Below are 24,744 nucleotides of genomic sequence, written 5' to 3' on the forward strand. Positions count from 1 at the left end.
ATAAAATACATATTAAGGAAGATAATAGAAAGTGCTATGGAGAAAAGTAAATCAGGGAAGAGAGATGGGAAGTGATTGGCAAGGCTGCAATTTAAGTAGGGGGATCAAAGAAGACCTCACTGGAAAAGGTGATATTTCAGTCATGCACATATCTGAAGGAAAAGTGTTCTGGGCTAAGGGAAGAATGAATGCAAAGACCCAAGGCTGGCACATGCTTGGTATGTTGGAGAAAAAACAAGGATGGCACTGCAGCTGAACCAGAGAGAGTGAGAAGGAGAGAAGTAGGAGATAACGTTGGAGTAGCAGCAAGTGGCCAGATCCTCAAGGGTCTTGCAGGCCAACGAATTCTGGATTCTACTCTATTATTAATGGGAAGCCATTGGAACGTTTGAGCAGGAGTGCAGCATGACCAGGTAAGTCCAATATCCTTCCCAAGAACTCAGTAAATTCAAGTATCTCACGTTCTCGTACCACTTTAACTTCACATTTCAGTGAGGTTGAACTCTTCACCCAGGCAAGAATGAGAGTAGTAGCTTTGGAAATGCGGAGAAGTGATCAGACTCCAAATACACTCAGAATGTGGAACCAAAAGGATTTGTTGATGGTTTAGATGAGTAACATGAGAGAAAAACATTACAAGTCTCAGGATTTTTTTACCTGAACAACTTTTGAAGGGATGAAGCTCCCCTTTACTGAGATGGGGAAGACTATGGAAGGAGCAAGATAGTGGTTTAATATCTGAAGCTAAATATGAACATGTTAATTTGAGATATTCATTAGGCATCCAAATGTAGCTATCAAATAGTCAGTAGAATGTAGAAATTTGGAGGGGAGGAGCAAGAACCAGGCTGGAGATGTAAATTTGGGAATCCAGCATCAGCAGATGGCATTTAAGCCATGAGGCTGGATGAGGTCCACCAACGTAGGTATCAAAGAGAAGAGATGCAAAATCGGAGTCCTGGGGCACTCCAGTATTAAGCAGCTAGAGAGGGGAAGAGGAGGAGAAACTGGACTCGGAAAGAACGTCCAGTAAAGAAAAACAAACCCCCAAAACAGGAAAATGTGTTGCCTTGAAAGACAAGTGAAAAATGTGTTTCAAGGATTTGAAGAGAACAACTGTGTCAGATGTTGTTGACAGCTCAAGATGAAGACTGAGAATTGGCCATTGGATTTAGCAATGTAGAAGCATTACTGAACTCAACAAGAGCAGTTTTAGTATAGGGTTGGGGGCAAAAGCCTGATGTAGAGTGCACTCAAGAGACAAGGGAAAGCAAGAAATTGGAGTCAGTGGAGACGGACAACCCTTTCAAGCAGTTTAGCTGTAAAATAAAGGAGAGAATGATATAGTAGCTGCAGTCAGTGTGCATGTGTGTGGTTAGGCTGAGAGAAATAGCACTACGTTTTTAATGCTGATAGGGAAAGACCCAACAAAGACGGAGAATTGAAGATCCAGGAAAGAGAAGAGAGAATTGCTAAAGGGATGTCCTTGAGCAGGTGAAAGAGGATGGGATCAGGTGCACAAGAGGAGGAGGTGTCCATTACTGGACCAACACCACTCGACCCATATTAATAGGAAAGAGAGCAGAGCGTATGGCACAAGACTCGTGCAATGACTACATAGGAAAATGTTGAAAGTAGTTATTTCCTAGCTTAATGGCAAAGTTGTAAGGGCCAGATACCTCTGTTGGAATATGTAAAACAATGCCTTGGAGGCATCTATAAATAAGCCCTGATTAAGTTAAGCACTTTCTAAAGTTGCATTCATTTTCAGGATAAACAATATTTCACAAAACCCTGACTGAATTCGTGAAAATATACTTAGGAGTAAATCCAAAGTTGTGAAGCTCTGAAATTCTTAAAACCAGAGAAGGAGGGAGGAGGGCGGTAAACAAATTGAACAAGTAACAATATTGGCAAACTAGCTAAATAATAAAAAACTTCTCTTTAACTAGACTGTAAGCTTCTAGCGGAAGAGGCCACTGTTGCTGAGTACAATATGCATAGTAACTACTCAATAAATGCTGTTGAATTAATTAGTTAATTCAGTTCTATAGCTGGTTTGTGTTGCATAAAATTCTCCACCCAGTGTACTTGTGGTTTGCTAGTTTATAGCAGTAATAATCTTATGCATCATTCCCACTAAAAGGCATTGTTTTCATTGATTTGTTTATTTCTTTTTTTGTATTAGTAACTGAATATTATAAACATTGAGCATCATATATATGTTTTGTCTGCTAGTACAATCTTGGAAGCGTGTAGCATGTAATAGCTGCAAAACAGCTTAACAAGAACAGTTAAATGGCCATATTATAGAATAATTAATGAAGGGGGAAATGCCTTGCTAAATTGTGTTAAAATACTTCTTAAATATTGAAGTAACTGTGTCTGTTTTAATAGGGTTTGGTGGTGTTTCAGCACAAATGGTTATCAGAGTGAAGGTTAGGAACATATAAAAAATATTTTCCATTAAAAGACATGATAACTGTTGGGTTGATGAGAAAATCACCACATGAAGGGTTTTTCAGAAATGAATTACCTTCATAAAATTGGGAGACTATAGTTATTTGATTCCAAAGAGGGGGAAAAGGATAGTCATTTGAAGAAACTTATTTCTCTAAAGTACCTGGTAAACTAGAAGGCAAAGAACTGCCTCATCTGATTTCCTAAGAAATGCACTAGTAATGTTAACCTACAGAGATCCTTATGTTCGTCTCCACCAAGAAAGCACATCATTAAATAGCTCCAGTGTATATTCAAACATTTTTAGGGATTCTGGTTGAAGGAAGCATCTTGGGAGTGAACAGACATTATACATAATTAGATCAGACTATATAAAGAGCTTCTAGAGATTTTATTTTAAAAAGCAGTGTTAACTTGAGGCTATCAACAAAACATATATATAGCACTCAATATTTACCTAATCAAAAAGAAGGTAAGAAAAGTCATCATTTAAAAAAATTAAGCCTCAAATAACAACTCAAGTATGAGATGTATAATTAAAATGAGAATAGTATTATATGATTATCACCTCAAATTAAAAACAACAAATATACCCATTACTTAAAGAAAAAAGATACATAACCACAGAGAGTGAAATGTATAGCAGCCAATACAAATATTTTATGAAGGAAAAAATTCCAAAGCTTTACTACTTGCAAATAGCAAATCATCATCATCACCATCAACGTCATCAGCATCATCATCACCTCCATCATCATCACCACAATAAAGAAATGGATCTATCTGTTATAGCTTAAACAAAACTCAGTCATTCAAGCTAGCCTCTCTTATTCATGAACTTCAATAGGGCAATTTATCCCATAGCTTATCTATTCCATTATAGAAAAATAGATAGACTCCATCAACATGATACATAGAGCCTAATGTATCCATGGCTTTCCCCACCACACAATTCTCAAAATCATTTCTCCCCTTTCTTTTCCACCTCTGATTAAATTTGTTTCTTTTTTCAGGACTTTAGTAAAGATAAGGCTTCTTTTTATGTCCCTTTCATGCTTACAGCATCGTGCAATGATCCCACATTCTTAACTACATGGTTCTACATTTTTGCCCCACAAAATTTTGGAGCTTGATTATATTCTATATAGTGAGTCCCTAATCCATTAATTCCTGTAAATATCATATTCTCTCCTTAACGAAATCACAACCTCCTTGAAGCCATAAATTCTTGTTACAAAATACCTGCGCTCCCTCTACAATTACAGCACTGTGCCAAGGAAGTAACAAATTCTTCATAAAAGCATGGTGTCCTGAAAAGAAGCAATCAAGCAAACTCCTTTATGAAACGTATTGATTTACAAAGTAGCACCAAAAGAAAACTGAAAACTATTTTAATTAATTGAAATCTAAATAGGATGAATAACAAAATATTCCAATACAAATCTGAGTCACTTTATCTGCCACCTAATTGACTTATTAAAAAATAAAACTATCATGAAAAAACATTTAAAATACTCAAATACATCTTCTGATTGATGAAATTATGAGTTATAAGACATGTGCTTATTTATTTTTTTAACACATTTTCTATAAGGACCATATATTACTTTTTAACAACAATATGAAATTAACAAAAATAGTTACTACATTATTCCTCTAGCAATCAGATTACCTAGTTTATTAAGGTGACCCATATTTTAATCTCTGAATTCTCAAAGTTCCTGGAATCTGCTTCATCAGAATCCCAAGAATCTGGAGCCAGAGAACCTGGGTTTGAATTATAAATCCACTAATTCCTGCTGTGTGATCTGAATACATTACTTAGTCACTTAGTGCCGAAATTTCGTCACCTGGAAAATGAGAGAATAACAGCCACTACCTCAAAATGCCGTAATAAAGATTAAATGGGTTAGAATGTACGAAGCCCTTAAGAGTGGCCCACATTTAGTAAACACAAACCCATTTGTTTTTGTAGTTGTGGTCAGTAAGTTTTGGGGATAAGAGGAAAGATAAGTTAATTATAAGTCTATAACAACCTTCTTTTAAAGTAAACCTCCATGCCTCAGAGAGTTCTCATGAAAATAGGGCACAGAGCTATAGAAAGGCTTGCTGTGCTGTATCAAGTAGATTCTATACCTCACATTACAACTTAACAACAAGAAAGAGAAAATCTCTACAAACCTCCTACTAATAGTTTTAATTACCTAATGGAGAGATTTAAAAACAAATCCTTACACAGCATACCCTCCTGCCTATTTGGGCTTTAAAATGTTAAAGGAATATCCTTATGCAACAAGGAGAATCAATATTGTCCCAACTGCAAGCATCAGAATTCCTCTTAGGGAACTACTCTGATAAACTGCTTGGAGCGGAAACTCAAATCCTCAGAGCTGAGCTAGCATAAGGTGATACAATGGCAGAGAAAGTTAAGACTATTCAGCATTAGAAATGAAAAAAAAAAATTTGGGAAGAGAGCAGATATTGCTGAGTTTATGACAGAATAGCAAAGTGATTTTTAAGAAAAGAAGTATTCAATAATACATTTTAAGGGTTTGTTTGGGGTTTTTGCAATGTAATGCCCTGACATTTACATATGCGCACGTCCCCGCAGAGCACCAGTAGAGTCAGACCAACTGGTGGAGGTCTGTTTGGGGTTTTCTAATGCAAATCAACAAAAAAGAGGCAAGTTCCACAACTCCCTTGACATCTGGGACAGGGGCAACCTGTGAGGTAAGGATGTGATCTGTTCACAAAAACAGTTCTTCTCAAGAAGTGAGCATTTTTAGAACACAAATATTTCTCCTTCCCTCTATTTCCAGAACCCTCCCCATGGGGAATTTTCAGAAACGCTGATCTGTGATCTGTACTCACTGTCTCTAGTTGCAGCATCCACCCCATTTGCTCTTGAACACACCCATCAGGTTTTTGACCTGAAACTGCTCTTCCCCAGGTCACACGCAGCCTCAATCAATGATCAATTCTCAGTCCTCATCTATCTCGACTTACTACAATTTATCATCTGCTTTTCTGTGAAATACTTTCTTCACCAAATGCCCAGAACATCTAATATACCTATTTCTTTAGTGCCTTAATCACTTGCTTCTTCTCAGTAGCCTTTACCAGCTCCTAATCTCTCTAACTGCTAAACGGTTCCTATTCTCTTTTTTTTTTTGTCTGCATTCAGTCTTCATTGCTGCGCGTGGGCTTTCTCTAGTTGTGGCGAGTGGGGGCTACTCTTCGTTGCGGTCACTGTGGTGGCTTCTCTTGCTGTGGAGCACGGGCTCTAGGGGCACAGGCTTCAGTAGTTGTGGCACACAGGCTCAGTAGTTGTGGCTCACGGGCTCTAGAGTGCAGGCTCAGTAGTTGTGGCACATGGGCTTAGTTGCTCTGCAGCATGTGGGATCTTCCCGGACCAGGGATCAAACCTGTGTCCCCTGCATTGGCAGGCGGATTCTTAACCACTGCGCCACCCAGGAAGTCCCTCCTATTCTCTTTTCTACCTGCTCTCACAGCCTTGGTGATCCCATCCAGCCTCATAGCTTTATACATCATAAAATGCCGGCAAATGTATATCTCTAGCTGGATTACTCAGCCAAACTCCATATTTGTAAATTGAACTGTCGACTTGAGTTTCTTACAGACATCAAGTTGCCACCTAAATGTTTAATAGACGTATCAGTCTTTAAAATGATCTCTTTCCACAATCCTTCTCTCTCAGTAAATGGCAATTCCATCCTTCCAGTTCTTAGGCGCAAAACCTTGGAATCACTCATGGTATGTCTCTTTCCCCCAAATCCCACGTCCAGTTCATCAGCAAATTTGCTGCCTCTACTTTCAATATATGCCTAGAATTAGACCACTTCTGACTACCTCACACTTAATACCCTAGTCCAAGCAATATCAAATTTTCCCTGAATTTTGCCATAGCCTCTTAACTGGTTTTCATGCCTCTGCCCTTTCCCCCTACAACAGGATCTCTCAATCTCAGCGTTATTAATATCTTGGGCTAGATAACTCTTTGTTGTAGGAGGCTGTCATGTGCATTGTAGGATGTTCAGCAGCATCCCTGGCAATAGTACACAGTCCACCAGTCCCCCTTGAGTTGTGAAAATCAGAATGCCTCCAGATATTACCAAGTGCCTCTGAGGGACAGAATCACCCCTCAGTGGAGAACCACTGCCCTACAGTGTATCCAACCTAGTGACAAGAGTGACACTTTTATAACAGAAGCCAGATTATGTAATACCTCCGCTCAAAACTGACCAATAGATCTCCATCGTACCCCCCCAAAAAACAAACAAACAAAACAACAACAACAATAAAAAAAACCAGAGTCCTTACCACAGCCTGCTGGCTCTACAGGATCTGTCACTTACCCACTACTCCTTGACCTCATCTCCTATTTCTCACCCCTTTACTCACTCCGCTCCAGTCCTCCTTGCCTCTTTGCTATTCCTCAAATACATGAACAAAGTTCCCATCTCAACGTCTGGGCACTGTGTTGCCTCTGCCTAGAGTCCTCGCCCCATGGTACCCACTTGGCTTACTCCTTCACTCCCTTAAGTTCTTTGCCCAAAAGTCAGCTTCCCAATAAAGCTTTCCATATTCACCCATTTAAAACATTCAGCCTTTTCCCCATGCCCCATGTGCTCCCACACTTCCTATCCCTCCATTCTAGCTTTATTTTTAATGGCACTTATCTCCATCTGACATGCTATATGGATCACTAATTGCTTAAACGTCTGGATCTACCTAATAGAATGTTAAGCCCCAGGTGGGAAGTGATTTTTGCCTTCTTTTATTTGCAGCTGCCTCCCAATGACATAGAAAAGTGCATATGTGAGGTACTCAATAAATGGTTATTAAATAAATGAGGGAGGGAAGGAAGGAAGGAAGGAAGGGAGGAAAGAGGGAAGGAAGAAAGGAAGAAGGAAGGAGGGAGGGAGGGAGGGGAGGAAGGAGGGAGGGAGGGGGGAGGGAGGGAAGAACAGGTGTCTTGGAAACCATCTTAGATCTAAAAAGTCAAGGCAGATGCAGCTGATATCTAGGATACATCTACATTCATCATTTACAAAGACTGAGTTAATGTCCATAGAATTCATTGAAAATATAATTTGTAATGTACAGTAGAAAGTAAGGATTTGTCAAAATGCTTCTGTGCTTCGGAATTTTTATGTAGGGAGCATTTAGAAAGTATATTTATAAATCCATTAATATATAGCTCTAAATATTTAAAGGTATATTAAATAAGTAGAACTTCAAGAGAAATTTTACAAAGTGCAGGGGATGTGGAAACTCCCCTAGATACATAAAAAGGAGTGTGCTGGGATTAGTCAAATCATTCAGTTATATACACCATAAGGTAGCTTAACAAGTAATAGTAACAGTGAACAAAGCTCTTTTCTACAGATGAAAGACTGCATAGTTCAACTGTGAGTGAAAGAGAGGAACAGAAATGCTTCCTGCTGCAAGCTGACAGTTACATGGAACCCCCTGAAGTTATAAATTGAGTTCCTCTACTAATTACTGGTCTGAAGGGGACAAAGATTCACATTTTATTTCTCTTGCTGAACGTGCAACATAAGCACTCGTGAATTTTACATTAGGGTCAAGCTGGGAAGTTCCCAGCCCGTTTTACCTGGTGTAGAGAACAGTGTCACCCCCCGTGCAAATGAAGTCACGTCTTCCTTTCTGCCTTGGGTGCCTACCAGGGAGATTTCAGTGTAACAGATTCTAATAGGGAAGTTGATATAGAGGGGAAAATAAAGAAGGAAGAACAAAACAAAACAAAACATAGATCCTATTTGAAATGAAATTTTGTTTAGAAATTTGAAAGAAAATCTTAGGGATTCTAAGAGCACATGTTTCAAAAGACCTCAGAATTTTGTAATATCACTCATTAAAACTGTATGCTACACCCATTGATAACAATATCAACTATTCTATCTACTTTCTGAATCACTGATTATAAGACCAATAAAGCTACACAGCAGGCAGGTACTTTAGTGAAATAGGCCCATCTCCAGAGACAAGAACCTGCGGTTCAAATGCTAATACTTTTGACCAGGTAAGCACTTTATTTTTGTCAATGAGTGATAACTTTTACGTGGATGCTGATTAACAACACTCCTGAGAAGGAAAATGGATGGGGGACGAGGGGTGAGGAACAAAAAACGGTTGTGATATTAATATTTCAAAACAGGTTTTCTGAGAAGAAAAAAAAGCTTCAGCATTTCTAATGGGTATATATATACCCTTTCTAACTTCCTGGAACATCTCAGTTCACTCCCTGTAAAAGCAGCAGCTTCATGCAAACTAGGATAACAAAATTCATTCATGTATTCATTCAACAAATAATTATTGAACCTACTCACTTTGTAAAAGAAAGAAATGTAAACATATTCATGGTGAACACAATCTCCACCATTGCAATTTTCCTCCTCTCTTGTTTTTATTCTATTTACTGTAACTGTGTACTCAAAATATGACTGAACAAAAATAATCTAATGGATGACTAATACATTCGGGGCTGACATGTGAGAATTAGGAAACAGAAACTAATCAATGAGTGCCTTCTTAGTGTAAAATATTGTATAGTTCTGGGAGTCATCAAGACCTAGCTTGAAATCCCAACTCCTTTTCTTACTGGCTGTCTGAGTAAACGAAAGACTCCCAGGTCTCAATTCCCTTATGTGGAAAATGTTCTAACGGTACCTACCCACAGAGCAGTTGTGAAGATTAAACGAGATGTTGGCAAGCACCCCTCCATAGTGCTTATTCAACAAATTAGCTCTTTGGGTTATCTTTTGGAATCTTAAACTCACGTAATGCCTTTCTTAATTCCTGTGAGCACTTTTTGGCAAGACTTAAAAACACTGATTTTTAATTTACCTCTTCAGAAGAAACTGTTTTCTGTGCTCATCTTCTCTAAAAATATAACCCTTAGAATTTTCCTGTTTCTGGATGTCTCAAATAAATGCATGAAGAAGAAATTCCACCTTCAAGGAGCCCTTACAGTAAAATAACCGAGAAAATTCTTACCTAGTTTTGGCAAGGAATAGGGCACTTTAAAGTAGTCTTCATAAAACTCTATTAATCTCTTTGTTATATGGAGAGCATAGTTCCCGGATCCTCTTCTGATAGCATCAGGTCTTGCATATAAGCGTACCTAATTAAAAATATATAGAAAAGTTACTTTAGCCTCTTGATCCTCCAATTTTATCTTCCCTGTGTATATGAACCTATACAAATCACTTTGAATACTACGAATATTAAGCAGCGTCCTTGTTCATATATCAAAGCATGCTGTGGCCGAAAGAACCAAACTTAAACAATTAAAGTAACCAAGTTGAGCAAGTCACAGTTTCCCAGCTTTACAAGTTGAAAGAGAGAAGATTTATATTGCATCAAAATAAATATTCAAAGTTATCACTTACATGTGCTTGCTAGAGATAGGAAGGTACGGTGGATTAGTATAACGGTTTCCTGACTATGCTGAAAGCAGGCGGGATATGGTGGCTTGGCAGGAGAGAAAATTCATGGTTTGTTAAAGTTACATTGCAACAAGCTTTGGAAGTATTACCAGGCTGAACAAAAAAATAATTTAGGCTTCTTCTCTTCTTTGGAAGCAACTATCCAATTGTCCTTATTCCCAATATGCAAAGTAGGATAGAAAACTTTTCATGTACATAAATGATTGCCATTTTGGAAGGCTGTCTGCAACTGTTCCCGGCTTCAAAACTAGCTGACGTTAGTCATATTTCTAACACAATCTGGATACTTAATATTGATTTTCAAATCAAGCATTGTATATTATCTAGTCCTTGGCCAAAAAGGAGCCTGAGGCAAATAACATAAAACTGAACAAAGCTAACAATTGTACAGAAAAGGTTAAAATGAGATTAGTTTTCTTAAAGCTTTCATAAAGCTATCTGGCATCTTTCTTTCCAAAGGCTAAATCTGTTTTTCACAGATGCGGTCCCTAATCCTCGTATCAATTCTGTGAATAAGAAATATGTATTTTGTGGAGCAGCGGAGAGCCCGGGAGGTGGGTTTTACTCCTGCTCCGCCACGAACCAAGCTGGGAGATATTGAACAAATTACTTAACCTCTTTGGGTCTCAAGTGTTCTCATTTATAAAATGAAGGTGTTAGCCACCAGCTGGTTGCCAAAGTGCTTTTCAGTTCTAAAACACATTACTTCCAATCCCATTTTACAGATAACGGAGTTTGTGTTCTTTGCAAATCACTAAAAAAGTAAATGGTTTACTTGGTGTGTAGAAATGGATCTTTATACTCAACAGGAAGACAAAAGAGAGCTGTACTCAATCATATAAAAATTGATTATACAATTAGCTCTTTATTATTCTTGCTTAAAGAAAGACAACAGAGATGTGTGTAATCAAAAAGAGCAAAAAGTCAAGGAAAACACATTCTGACTTTGTTAGAAAGACCTGTAATCCAATAAGATGTTTACTAAATTCAATAACAATTATTTACTGAAATTGTGAAACGACTACCCATCTGACAACCAAATGAAATATCAAATGTAGTTCACAGTTGTCTACAGTTTTGGTTGGCAGGACTATAAAACCAAAAACTGTCAGGAGACACCACCTGCAACAGCAGAAACTACCACTCTCAGAGAAACAGTGGTTAGGACCCCCTACCCCTGACATCAACTGCTTATAAACATGCAATGTCTTAAGTTCCCAAAAAACAGACCCTAAGGAAAGTATGAGTGTACAGGTGATTTATCAAGGAAGTGTTCTCAAGGAGAAACCTACAAGGGAGCAAGGAAAACAATATAAGGCAGCATAAAAAGCCAAGCAAGGGTGTGATTTCAAGTGAAGTCCTGGCCTCGGCCTGATCCTACAGGGAGCTCTAGAGTGTAAATTGCACTGGTGAGTTTGTGCTGCCTTGAGGTAAGAGAGCTTCCATATTCCTGCATCTCAGTCATTGGATACTGGTTACCCAGGAGAAGGCATAAAATCCCAGGCACTTGTTCTTGAAGGATCTGGATGATGCAACTCCTGTGGTCCAAGGAGAGTCCTTGGGAGAAGAGGTCAGGTGTGAACTGTTAGAAGCAAAAGAGTGACAGCTGGGTGATAAGCACACCAAACAGGAAAGGAGATCTGGTCTGTGCACCAATAGCATACACCACAGACAAGAATCATTCGTTCCTGCATTCACTCATTCAACAAATATTTATTTGGCATCTGCTTTGCACCAGGGCCTGGACTAAGCATTTTTAAGTGATGAAGAAGACATATTCTCTAACCACAGATGGTACAAAGCATTATTGGGAACAAAAAGCAATGAAAATGCAATCCCCATTCTCAAAGAGCTTCCCATCAATAAAGGTAAATTAGATAATAATAACAGATAATGATGCATGCCATATGAATGGTAAGCCATGAGTGCCAAGTGGATACTGAGGAGAACAGATAGTTTTCAGAAGGTTCAAGGTGAAGTAAATAGTAAATTCATGTTAAAACCATAACCAGGACCACTGCAAAATAATGCAGCAAAAGGTCACTGATTTTACTCCCAAGGAGCATCATTGATTTTAGTAGAAACACAGCCATTCCCGTCAATCAGCTCTACCTGTTAGTCAAGCTATCTGTAGGCCCAGACAAGAGAAGCACAATTAAATCAATCTGGTTGTCAAGATTTGATGGAAATGATCCAATCTGAGTGAGAAGATAACATGATTAGTACAGTCTTCATTTATTCATTTAAACATTTATTGCACACCTGCTGTGTGCCAGGCATTGTACTAGAGAGTAGAAATAGAACAATAAAAATTTCTGCCAGAAAATAAACAAAACATTTACTCTTACTGCTCTTAAGAAGCTCACAATATGTGGAGAAACAAACAAATAAATCAACAGCAAAATACAATGTGAGAAATGTAACTGCATTTTGCCTTCCCTCCCATTACAATGAACTCCTGTAATGTAATGGAATCAACTCCCATTACAAAGGACTGAGCTCCTACCCACGGCCAAACCCTCCACATTCTACCCCTCCTGCCTTTTCGAAGACATTATTCTCAAAATTCTCCCCTTTATCTCCCATATCACCAATTTATGCTTCCATACTGGATCCTTTTCATCAGCAAACACATACTCTGTATCATTTCCTATGTTTAAGAAAAATCTTTGTTGACCACAGTTCCTCCAGCTATGGTTTCCAGCTACGGTCCTTGAAAGAGTTTCCTATATAGTTAGAATTAACACGTAAGTTAACATGCAAACTAGAATACTTTCAAAATGAACAGGAGCACTTAACACCCTGAGACAATAGGTATAAGTAGGGTGGTTGCCCACTTATACTCCCTGTTTCTGGTCTCTCTTGAAGTCACCGCAACAAGGCTTTCATCCCCACTACTCCACCAAAACTGCTCTCATCAGCATCACTTATGGCCCCAGGATGCCAAATCCAACCATCCAACCATCAGCTCCCAGTCCTCAACATGCTTAACCTATCGGCAGCATTTGACACAGTTGATCATTTCCCCTCTTTCAAACACTTTCTTCACTTGGCTTCTATCTTACTTTCCTTCTATCTGGTTGACCACTCCTTCTCAGCCTCCTGGCTGATTCATCCTCATCCTCTCCCTCATCCCTCTCACTTCTTAATGTTGGAGGATCTCAGATTTCAATCCATAGACATCACTTCTCGGTCTACACTCAGTCCCTTAAAGACAATATCGAGTCCCATGGTTATAAATATTATTTAGATGCTGAAGACCTACCCCATAATTCCAGACTTCCAACTGCCCACTGGACATCTCCACTTGGATATCTAATAAGCTTCTCAAAATTAACACATCTAAAATCCAAATACCAATCTCTCTCTCTCTCTCTCTCTCTCTCTGTCTCTCTCTGTCTCACACACACACACTCACACACATACACACCTGCTCCTCCTGAAGCCTTTCCATCCAGCTGCCCAAGCCCAATACCTCAAAACCATCCTTGTTTTCCCTCTTTCTCTCACACTCCCAGGTTCAACTGGTCATCAAATCCTTTTGGATCTACCTTAAAAATATACCCAGAATCCAATCACTTCTCACAACCCCACCACGACCATCCTGGTCCAAGCTTCCTTCATTTCTTGCCTGGATGAGTGCTCTAATTTCCTACTGATGCCTCATCCCCTACTCCATTCAGCCTCTTCTCTACACAACAACAACAACAACAAAAAAGTTCCAATTAAAATAAATATCAGGGACTTCCCTGGTGGTGCAGTGGTTAAGAATCTGCCTGCCAATGCAGGGGACATGGGTTTGAGCCCTGGTCCAGGAAGATCCCACATGCCACAGAGCAACTAAGCCCGTGCGCCACAACTACCGAGCCTGCGCTCTAGAGCCTGCGAGCCACAACTACTGAGCCCGCACACCACAACTACCGAAGCCCGCGTGCCTAGGGCTCGTGCTCCGCAGCAAGAGAAGCCACCACAATGAGAAGCCCACGTACCGCAACAAAGAGTAGCCCCCGCTCACCGCAACTAGAGAAAGCCTGCGTGCAGCAACGAAGACCCAACGCAGCCAAAAATAAAATTTAAAAATAAATAAATAAATATCAAATTATACCACTCTTCTTTTTGTACTCTAGTGGCTTCCCATGTCATTTAGAGTAAAAGTCCAAGTTTTTACAAGGGCTCCCAAATCCCTATAAAAACCTAATCCCCTTTACTTCTCTGTCTCATTTCCTACCATTTTGCTCCACACTAACCTTACGCCAATTATACACTAGCTTCCTTGGCATTCCTCAAACATGCCAGAAGATTCTCTCATCAAGGCTTTGAGTTTTCCCCTAAATATCTCCACGGCTCATTCCCTCTCTTCCTTTAGATATACTTTTCCAAATATCTTTGCTTTCTGAGCTGTCCTCCCTCCCACCCCAGGACTCGCTGTTCTCCTTCCTTGCTTTATTGTTTCCCATACATTTATCACCATTTAACAAAAGATATGCTTTACTTATTCATTTTGCTTCTGACTGCCTTTTTCCTAAGAATGTAAGTTGCATGAGGGCAAAGACTTTTATCTATTAGTTCTAACCATACAAAAGTGTCATTGTGCTAAGGCAACAATGTTAACCAAATGATAAGTGATTTTAAAGGCAACAGTAAATAGTAGGACTTAATTATACTACTGGTGGTAATTCATGGGGGGCTATTAAGCCAGAAAATGATAAAATTACTTTTGCATGTCAGAAAGATTACGTCAGTGACCTATACCAGGTGAACTGAGGTATAGGGGGACGCTTGTGAAGACTTCCAAGAGAAATAAAATTAGAAAAGTGAAGAGATACATAGTGATAGGTAAGACTGGATACGTAAAGAGAAACTTCAAACCAAATTAAAGAAGGGCCTGTAAACCAAATGGTAGAATACTAATTCACTCCTATAGGCATAGGCAAGTCACAGATTTTAAGCCACAGAATGACATAATCAGAATTAAGTTTTAATTGATGACGCTAGCTGCAGTATGGATGATAGATGAGGAGGCACTAGGATCAAACAAAGGAAATAAGTTAGACTATTGTAGTGAAAGTTGACGGTGGTTTGGACTGGAGAGATGGCAGGAGGGATGCAGAGAAATGGAGAGATTTATTCAATTGGTCCTAACATTCTATTGAACAAGTCCTTTAGTTACCAAATAAAGCCAATTGTAGTCACATTCTTAGGAATGAACAATCATTCACCTTATCTGTACCTGTCTCACTCCAGTGCCCAGTTGGAACAAGCGAGACCAGCTGAAGGATGGGGTTGGGGGCAGGGGAAGTCCAAAATATTTCACAAACTGGATAATTCCTTTGTTGTTAATCAAGAGTTGGCTGTGCAATAATTCATTTTATACTGTGAAAAAAATCACAGTTGTTTTCTTCTTTTAGAGCAACTAGGTTCTACTTAATCATAATACAGAAACTAAATCTTCAAAAACAGAGTTATCACTCAAAAGCAATGAAATATAATTTTATTACACCTGCTCACTTGCTCTTCTGACATTCCACGATAAGAGCCCAGCTCTGAAAATGTAAATTGCTAACCAGGCTTTATCTCTCCCTCTGCGTAGCTTCTTCCTACAACCAATATAAACCAAACTGCACATTAAGTCCAGTAGAAAGGACATTATACTAGGAACTGGCACACAGGGATGTGAGACTCAGCTTTCTCAGTAACGACTGTCAACTTGGGAAAGTCTGTTAACTTCTCTGGGTCTCAGTTCAGAGTTCCTTCCAGGGATAATAGTTTATCATTATCTATATATCATATTAACCCTGAGAGACTGGTGCATCATACTAAATTGCCTAAATTGTTCTCATCTAGTCACTACTTATTTTGAAAAGAAAATAATGAAAAGGTTTTGTTTTTAATCTTCACTCAGTTTAACTCCTTGACATTTTTCGCTTCCCTTGAAAATACATACCAACTACTCAGCTGTCATTCTCCATCCTTTAATCGAGTGTTCCTCTTTTTATTTCCCTGAACTGTCCACGAACTTGGTACTGATCAGACAGACATAACTATAGTAGCCAGCCAATATGAAATAGAAGAAGCTGGCCTTGGAAAAAATGATCTTATGGCCCCACCACTGTGGGAATTCACAGCAGCAATGAGCTAAGGTTTAGGAGCTACATATTTTTGATCCCATAGAAAACTTAAATGCCCAAAATAGGTATTCCTAGGGGGCTTCTGTTTGACCCAGTGGCCTTTACTCTGTAGTTTCATGGACTCTCTATATTTAAAGTATGTTTGTTTTATCTTTTTATAGGATTTTAAGTTCAGTCGATCCTTGAACAACATGGGTTTGAACTGCACAGATCCACTTATATTCGAAATTTTTTCAATAAGTACATTGGAAAATTTTTTGGAGATTGAAACAATTTGAAAAAATAAAACATGAACCACGTAGTCTAGAAATATCAAAAAGCTTTTAAAAAGGTTAGGCATGTCATGAATGCATAAAATACATGTAGATATGCATATAACATACCAGATATGTGTTAATTGACTGTTATCAGTAAGGCTTCTGGGTCAACAGTAGGCTCTTAGTAGTTAAGTTTTGGGGAGTCCAAAGTTATACATGGATTCTCAACTGTGCAAGGGGTCGGTGCCCCTAACCCCCTTATTGTTCAAGGGTCAACTGTGTTTTGATCATAGAAGGGGGAAAATACTAAAGGCATTGGTCATCTCACTTTCTCACAGTAACAGGGATGGCAATTAAGTTTCAACTTATTCTGACAACTGAGAGTGGCTTCTTAGAGGACATGTCAGGAGGAAACTTGAGACCACATCTGCACTTGTCAGGAGAAAGTGCCATGATCTGTGAAATGCCATCTGTGCTGCTAGGGGTAGGATAGGTGGCACTGATGTCAGACATATGCCATTATTAGGACAGAATATTCTTTGGAAAGGAGTCATAATGGTAGGAAACTTTAGATAAGTTCAAACTGACTGTCTCTGATAGCTGTGCAACTTAGAATTAGAACATCAAAGACAGTTAAATGACGTCATCAATGGGATGTTTAGTTAGTTAGCTACTATTTAATGAGCATATATTAATGGTCATGTGCTGACTGTCCAAAGGTAAGCAAAAGAGACATGGTCTCTTCTCTCAAGAAGCTTGCAGTCCAGCAAGATACAGCAACTAAGTCTAATCATTGAGAAAATCAATGTGGACCTAATTTACAAGGGCTCTTCAAAGAAGTTCTCTCCATAGAGATGGTGATGCATCAGAACAGGGACAGAGAACCATGGAAGTGAAGAGAAGCAAACAACTATTCAAGTTCTTACATATAATGTTCTACTTTCACTGTATTAAAGATTTCAAAGGAGAAGTAAAAATACACATACAATTGTAATATAATGCAAATAAGTAAACACATGCAGTTGTCAGAAATATTATAAAATTTTACACTAAATAATTCTGGAGACTTTCTTCTAATAATTTAAAATACTTCACAGGTTTTCTTATTTATCTTTACAAAATACCTGTAGAATCAGTATGGTGTTCAGCAGTGAATTCTGATTTTGTAGATGAAGAATCTGAAAAGAAGGTTTTCTATAGTCACTGAGTCATTTTAAAGGACAGTGAAACTAAATTTCTCTAGTGCCTTTCTTCTAGACTGTTTTAATTATTTGTTGTGTTAAAAATGAATTGTGGTAGTTGCTATACAATTACGTGAAACAGTGTGTAGTTACACCATACAGCAAAGGGAAAAAAAAAACATTTACAGCAGTAGCACACCTGTTAAATAAAGACTTGAATAACATTTGCTCTGATTTGATGTTTGTAGTTTGGTATGTTAAGTTAAATAAACCTTCTGGCTTGCCAGAGTTATTCTCTGAGAAAATTTCATACTGAAAGAGTACATTAAGAACTTTGGAAGACACAGAAATTATTTCATGCCTTTAAAATTTCACTCTAATAACAATAACAAATTTACTTTTCCTTTCACCTAACTGAAAAAAATCAGTCCCTTTCTTTAGTAACTGCAAAACAATGATGTGTTGCCACTAAACTCTCCACCATTACAGCTGTATTAATTCGCCTATGTGAACATAATTTGATTTGGGGGTTCTTCATACAAATCAATAAAACAAAACAAGCCGGGCAGAAGGGAGCAGGTGCTTTTGACACTATGTAGAAGAAAAATACATCGATACAAAGAGGGAAGGATGTTGTAAACAAGAAGCTAAAAGCCCAAGAGTATTAGTTTTCTTTAAAATTTGGAAGATACCAGTTTTTTTGCAAAGAAAAAGGAAAATAAATACACACAAAATTCTGACAGAAACAAGGAGCCAGAACCCAGATGCACGAGCCAATAAACATAAAGAGGAGGCTCCAAGGGGGATGGGGAAGGAGCTGGCGTGACTGGAGCAGGTGGTACAAGGGCAGGAGGCAGACCTTGACCCCAAAGATATCATGTCCCAATCCTTAGAACCTGTGAATGTTACCAAAGGGACTTTGATTGTGATTAAATTAAGAATTTTGACATGAGGAGATTATCCTGGATTATTCAGGTGGGCCCTAAATATCATCACAAATGTCCTACTAAGAGGGAGGCAGAAGGAGTTTTGACTACAGAAAAGGAGAATGCAATAGGATGACAGAAGCAGAGAGAAATTTGAAGATGCAAAGAAGGAGAAAGAGCTCATAAATCACTAAATGCAAGACATGAAGCTCTAGGCGCTGGAAAGGCAAGGACCAGATCCTCCTCTAGAGCCTCCAGAGGGAACCAGCTTTGCCAACACCCTGATTTCAACCCTGTAAAAACTCATTTTAGATTTCTAACCTCTGGAATAGGAAGAGAATAAACTTGTATGGCATTAAGCCACTGAGTTTCTGGTAATTTATTACAGCAGCAATAGGAAGCTAGTATAACTTTTTTTTATCTTCATGCCAGTTAATACACTGATTTGTGTTAGATTTTCAGCTTCATATAAGAGCATATTTTGTACTTCTCTGTGTGTCACTCTTTCTGTTGTAGATATAATTATTTACAGCTTTCAATCTGCTAATGTTGGCACACCTGATTTACTTACATATATTATTACCAAGCACATAACACATTATTGCATGTAATTGGTGCACACACACAGAAGTGAAATGATTGAGTAAAAGAATCATCTACACCAATTATTTTCCAAGTGTTGTCTCATTATGCTTTGCAGCAGAATCACCTGGGGTAATTGTTTAAAATTCAGATTCCTGGGTCAACACACTGCAGAAATTCTGAATCACCTCTCTCCGTGGGCCCCTAAAATCTTCATTTTAACAAACTTACCAGTTGAATTATATATACACTAAAGTTGAAGAACTACTGGCCTAGAGTCACCTAAGAACCTTTATTTTAGTTCATTCAGCCCCACAGCAAGCAAGCCTCAAGACTGGAAAGAAATATTTAGCAAAAGCCTAACACACAGGAAAACATATATACCTTAAATCTCTTTCAACATCAAAGTCTTCAATGAAGATACATTCAACATGACTGTTATTATTTTTAACTCAAAAAACTAATCTTTCTTTCCCCTGCACAATAAACTATAAACAACAGATGAGTCAGATCCAATGTCTGGAAACCAGTAAAAGTTGTTTAATACTGTCACACCCCATAGATAAAACGGTAGCATTTAATCCCTCTCTGAGATAGAGTACATCGTTTGTAGTAAACTGAATTGCAGTTTTTTGTTTTTTTTTTTTAAGTGAGATAGAATAAGTGTAGAGAATTTCCTTATTAAGCTCTCCATTTTATGCCTGGTCAAATTTCTTCAGCAAGACTGACACCCAAGAACATCTACTTGTAAATACAGGAGCTCAGGGCTCAGTTGGATTCAGTTTCAATTTGTTTTGTCCCATCTGTCCTTTTATTCCCTGATTTCCAGCAACCTGCTGACCTTACTTTTATGTATGCCACCTTCTCCTCCAACTCAGCACCATCCAGTTCAAACACAGCATCCCTCATGCACCAACCCTCCCTTGTGGATCTTTCAATGCTGCAGGCAGCCTTCCACTACCTAGGGGTCAGAACTCAGAATTCCTTTGTCCATTCACTCATTTAATAAATATTTATTGAGAGTCTACTCTGTACCAGCTGCTCTTCTAGAAAGTAAACCAAACAAATAAAAATCCCTACCATGGAAGCTTATATTCTGGTAGGAAAGATGGATAAAAACAAACAATACAAATAAATGCTACAAATAATACACTATAAATAGTAAACAATACAAATGAATACAAATAATATATAGCATGTTAAACAGTAATAAGTGTTCAACATTAAAATAAATCAGAAGGAGTTAGAAAATGTCAAAGGCCATGGAAAGCCTCACTGAGAAGGTGGTATTTGAGTAAAAATATAAAATAAGTAAGGATGTGAGCAATGTGGATATAGATTCCAGGAAGAGCTACTTATGAGTGTCCTGAAAACTTTCATTTCAGTCCTCAAGCCTCTCCATTCAACTCTTTCTTTAAAGAAACTACAAAATATTCCAATCATAGAGAAATCATAGAGAAAAGTACAGTACAAAAGTGCATTATTCTTATACCCCCAACAGATTTAAATAATGTTGATATTTTTCCCCATTTGCTTCAGATATTTTTTAACCATGTAAAACATTACAATTCCATTGAGGCAATACACCCCCTTCTTACCACGCCCCTCCCTCCCACTCTAGAATTAACCATGGCCATGAAGTACAGGCTTCAGTAGATTTTCAATTCATGTTATAATTGTCCTTCGTTTTAATGGGCATTACCAATTTCTCTTCAAAGGAGCTATACCAATTTACATCCCACCAGCAATGTATGACAGTCCCTGCTTCCCCACATCCTCATAAATTTTGCAATGTATGTTCACCAATGGTTATGAAATGGTGTCTGGTTGTTAGCTGTAATTTGCATCATCCTAGTAATGCGGGTGTTAAGCACCATTTCAAACGTATATTGGCTTATATGTTCCTGTTCTGCAAACTGCCCTGTTCCTTTGCCTAGTCTTCCGTTAGATCATTTACCTATTTTCTCATGGTTCATAGTAGTTCTTTGTATATTCTGGACAGTAGTCATTTGCCTGTGTATGATTTACAAAAATCTTCTCCTAGACTGTGCTAGTCTTGTACATTATGTTCCTGATCAAATAAAATGTTTTACTTTTAATGTAGTCAAATATCAAATGTTCCCTTCAGGGTTTCTGCTTTCTGGGTCTCTTTAAAGAAATCTTTCATTGCCCTCAAGGTCAAAAAATATTTTTTCCTATATTTTCTTCTAAGATTTTTAAACTTCTGCTTTTCAAAGTCAGAGCTTTAACCCATGCAGAATGTATTTATGTGAATAATGGGAAACAGTGATCTCATTTTATTTTTTTCTATGTGGATGATCAATTGTCTCAGTACTATTTTTTGAAGAGTCCTGCCTTCCCAACTGATTTATAATGCCTCTCTCCATATACAAAGTTCTCATACAAACTTAGATCTCCATTGTTTTCTGTTGGTCAGTATGTCTATCACTGTGCCAACAGCACATTCTGGAATCACTAAAACTAAATAATAAATTGTGGACTTCCCTAGTGGCACAGTGGTTAAGAATCCGCCTGCCAGGGGACACGGGTTCAATCCCTGGTCCGGGAAGATCCCACATGCCGCGGAGTAACTAAGCCCATGCGCCACAACTACTGAGTCTGTGCTCTAGAGCCCACGAGCCACAACTACTGAAGCCTGCATGCCACAACTACTGAAGCCCACGCGCCTAGAGCCTGTGCTCCACAAGAGAAGCCACCACAGTGAGAAGCCCGTGTACCGCAACAAAGAGTAGCCCCCGCTCACCACAACTAGAGAAAGCCCACACGCAGGAACGAAGACCCAATGCAGCCAAAAAATAAACATTTTTTTTAATTTTCAAAAAAATAAATAAGTAATAAACTGTGAGGTCTAATAAGACCAGTACTTTTCCTTAATTTTTTTCAAAGCTTCCTTATTATTCTATATGAATTTTAGGATCATTTTCCACATTTACACAAAAAAAATCCTCTTGGGGACTTGGATAAATTGCACTAGATTTGCATGTTAATATGACACCTTCAAATGTTAGATCTTAACACCCATGCCCAAGGAAGATCTCTTGATTATTTCAGTCTTTATCCCATTTTTAAGTTTATCAATTTCCTTCATATAAGCTTTGCACATCTTCTATTAGATTTACTTCTAGAGACCTTATGGTTTGTTGTTACTGTGAATGGGATTTGAAAAATCATATTTCTAAGCTATTGTTTCTGATATTAGCCACTTACTGATTTTAGTAAAATGACTTTGAAACTAGCCAACTGTCTGAAATAACTCTAATAGTTTTTCTGCGTTGTTTTGTGTTGGCTGGTCTCAGTCAAGATTTCTAGAACAATGCCAAATTTTTTTAAAAAGCAGTGAAAGAAGGCATCCTTATTTTTCGCTTTATTTGGAATGCTTCTACTGTTTCACTACCAACTATAATTCTTGCTGCCAGATAAGGAAATTCCCTTCTATTCATTGTTTGCCAAGAATTATGTCATGAATAGTGTTGCATTTTTCTAATGCTTTCATCTTATCTATTCAGATGATATTTTTCTTCTTTTTTTCCTGTGTTCCATTAGGGTAGTGAATCATAATAATAAATTTTCTAGTGTTAACCGTTTGCTTTCCTGGGGCGAGGGTGGGGGCGGGGTAACCTACTTAGATGTTGGGAAGCTTTTCGTTTGTTTAAGATTTACCTTTTCCCAGATAGGGTTTTAACTAAAACACACCTATAAAACTGTGTAAACCTGGTGGTTTTGTGTGTGAGAGGACAGATTTTGATTAGTGATCCACTATATCTATGGTTATTGATAATTCATATTTTTCTTAAAATTATGCATTTCATCTAAGTTTTACAAGCATGAGAAAATTTCTCCATAATATTCTCTATTTTTGAAATCTCTCCATCTAGAGTTATTTCAATTATAATAATATTTGTACTTTCTTTTTTCTCTTGATGAAAACTGTCAGAGGTATGTCTAATAGTCTTTTCAAAGAATTCTCTTATGGCTTCATTAAGCCTTCTATTATTTCTTAGTTTTTTATTTCATTGATTTCTAATCTTATCTTTATTATTTTCCTGCTTCTTTCATTATACTCTGCTATTTCTCTAAATGTTTCAATAAAATGATCAGCTGATGAATTTTAAATCATTCATGTTTTAATATGATCCTTAAGGCTCTTTATACTATATTCTTTAAGGCTCTAAATTCCTTCTAAGTATAGCTTTTACTTGCATCCATGAAATTTAATAAGCAGTGTTCTCATTTTTCATTAATTTCTAAATATTTCATAACTTTCTATTTGACCCATAAATTATTTAGAAGTATGTTGTTAACTTCCTAATGTATGTGATTTCCAGGTTACTTTTCTTTATTATTCCTATCTAACATTATTGCCAAAAGCCTGGCCCATTTGACACTGATTCTTGGTATTTCTTCAGATTTTTTCTAGACCAGTAATTAACGAAATCTGTAAGCAATGGATCTAGATGTTTGAAAACAATGTTTAACCACTAATATTTAGGTAAATGGTTCTAAATATATGGAGATTAATATTGTTTTGTTTATATCTTCTAAATCTCTATTAGGTTTTTTGCTTTATGTTCCTGAGAAAGATATTAATATCTCCCACAAGCCCATTGATTTGGTTGTCCATCTATAGTTCTGCCAATTTCTGCCTCATATATCAATACTTTGAGTCAATATTATTAGGGGCATATGGGTTCATGTCTTCCAGGTGAAATCCTCTTATAATTTCAGCCTCAATAATGTGAACGCCTTAAAACATATTTCACCAAATATCACTGACTTTATCCTTCCTTTTACACTCAAAATTGTGGGCTTTATATTTAAGATGCATCTTCTGTCAAGCATAGAATCATATTTTACTTCTTTATCCAATTTTTTGTTCAATTTATTTAAACTAAAACAAAACAAAAACAACTTCACTCATTCTATATTTTAATAGGTAAATTTAGTGTAGACAGATGTATAGATATAGCTACAGATAGATTCCTATTCTGTTCTACTATGTTTTTCAATGTTTGTTATCCATCTTGCTTTTAGTTTGCTTCTTTTTTCTCCTTTCCTGCTTTAAGTAGATCTATCATTTCTTCTCTGTTCCATTTTTATCCTTTTTGTCATTTCAAAATTGTATAATCTAATATTTCTATCTACTCTTTCGGTAGTTGCACTTAAATGTCAGTGCATGATGACTTTACACAGTCTAATGTTAATCTGTATCTCTACATGCCTTGAGAACAAGGACCCGAATACACTATACATTCAGTATAGTGTGGTTTTCAAGTGACCAGGTCTGGAGCTAGACTACCTGGATCTAGATCCTGGCTCTATCTCTTCCTAACATTTAATAGGTAAGTTACTAACCATCACTCTGCATCAGTCCCTTCATCAGAAAAATTAAATTAATGATAAAAATGCTAATTGTAATTGCTTGAGAATTATGAGAATTAAATTAGTCACTATGTGGAAAGGGCTGAGAGAAGTGGCTAGTATATGTTAGCTGTTATGGATTTTCATTTTCATATTATACTACTGTTATAAGTCATTTTTTACGTCATCAAAGTTAGTCATTATTATTATTTCACAGGTGATATTTATTTAAATTTACCAACAGGTTTACCAATCCTTGCTTCACCATTGCTTCTTTCTTTCTAGGCTAAATTTTCTTCTCCCTGGGGTATATCCTATAGTCATTCTTTTCACAATGG

The 24,744-nt window shown here is 37.5% G+C and overlaps 1 protein-coding gene across 1 annotated transcript in view; it reads right to left on the reverse strand.

Moving 5' to 3' along the window:
- Positions 1-24,744, reverse strand: part of TRHDE (thyrotropin releasing hormone degrading enzyme) — a 387,413-nt gene that overhangs the window by 251,308 nt on the left and 111,361 nt on the right. The window contains exon 3 of the mRNA XM_061204462.1: positions 9,502-9,628. Within this exon, the coding sequence (XP_061060445.1) occupies positions 9,502-9,628 (127 nt within the window). The remainder of the gene's footprint in view (positions 1-9,501; positions 9,629-24,744) is intronic.

This window comes from Eubalaena glacialis, chromosome 11 (assembly GCF_028564815.1).
Source record: "Eubalaena glacialis isolate mEubGla1 chromosome 11, mEubGla1.1.hap2.+ XY, whole genome shotgun sequence".
NCBI classification, from domain to species: domain Eukaryota; kingdom Metazoa; phylum Chordata; class Mammalia; order Artiodactyla; family Balaenidae; genus Eubalaena; species Eubalaena glacialis.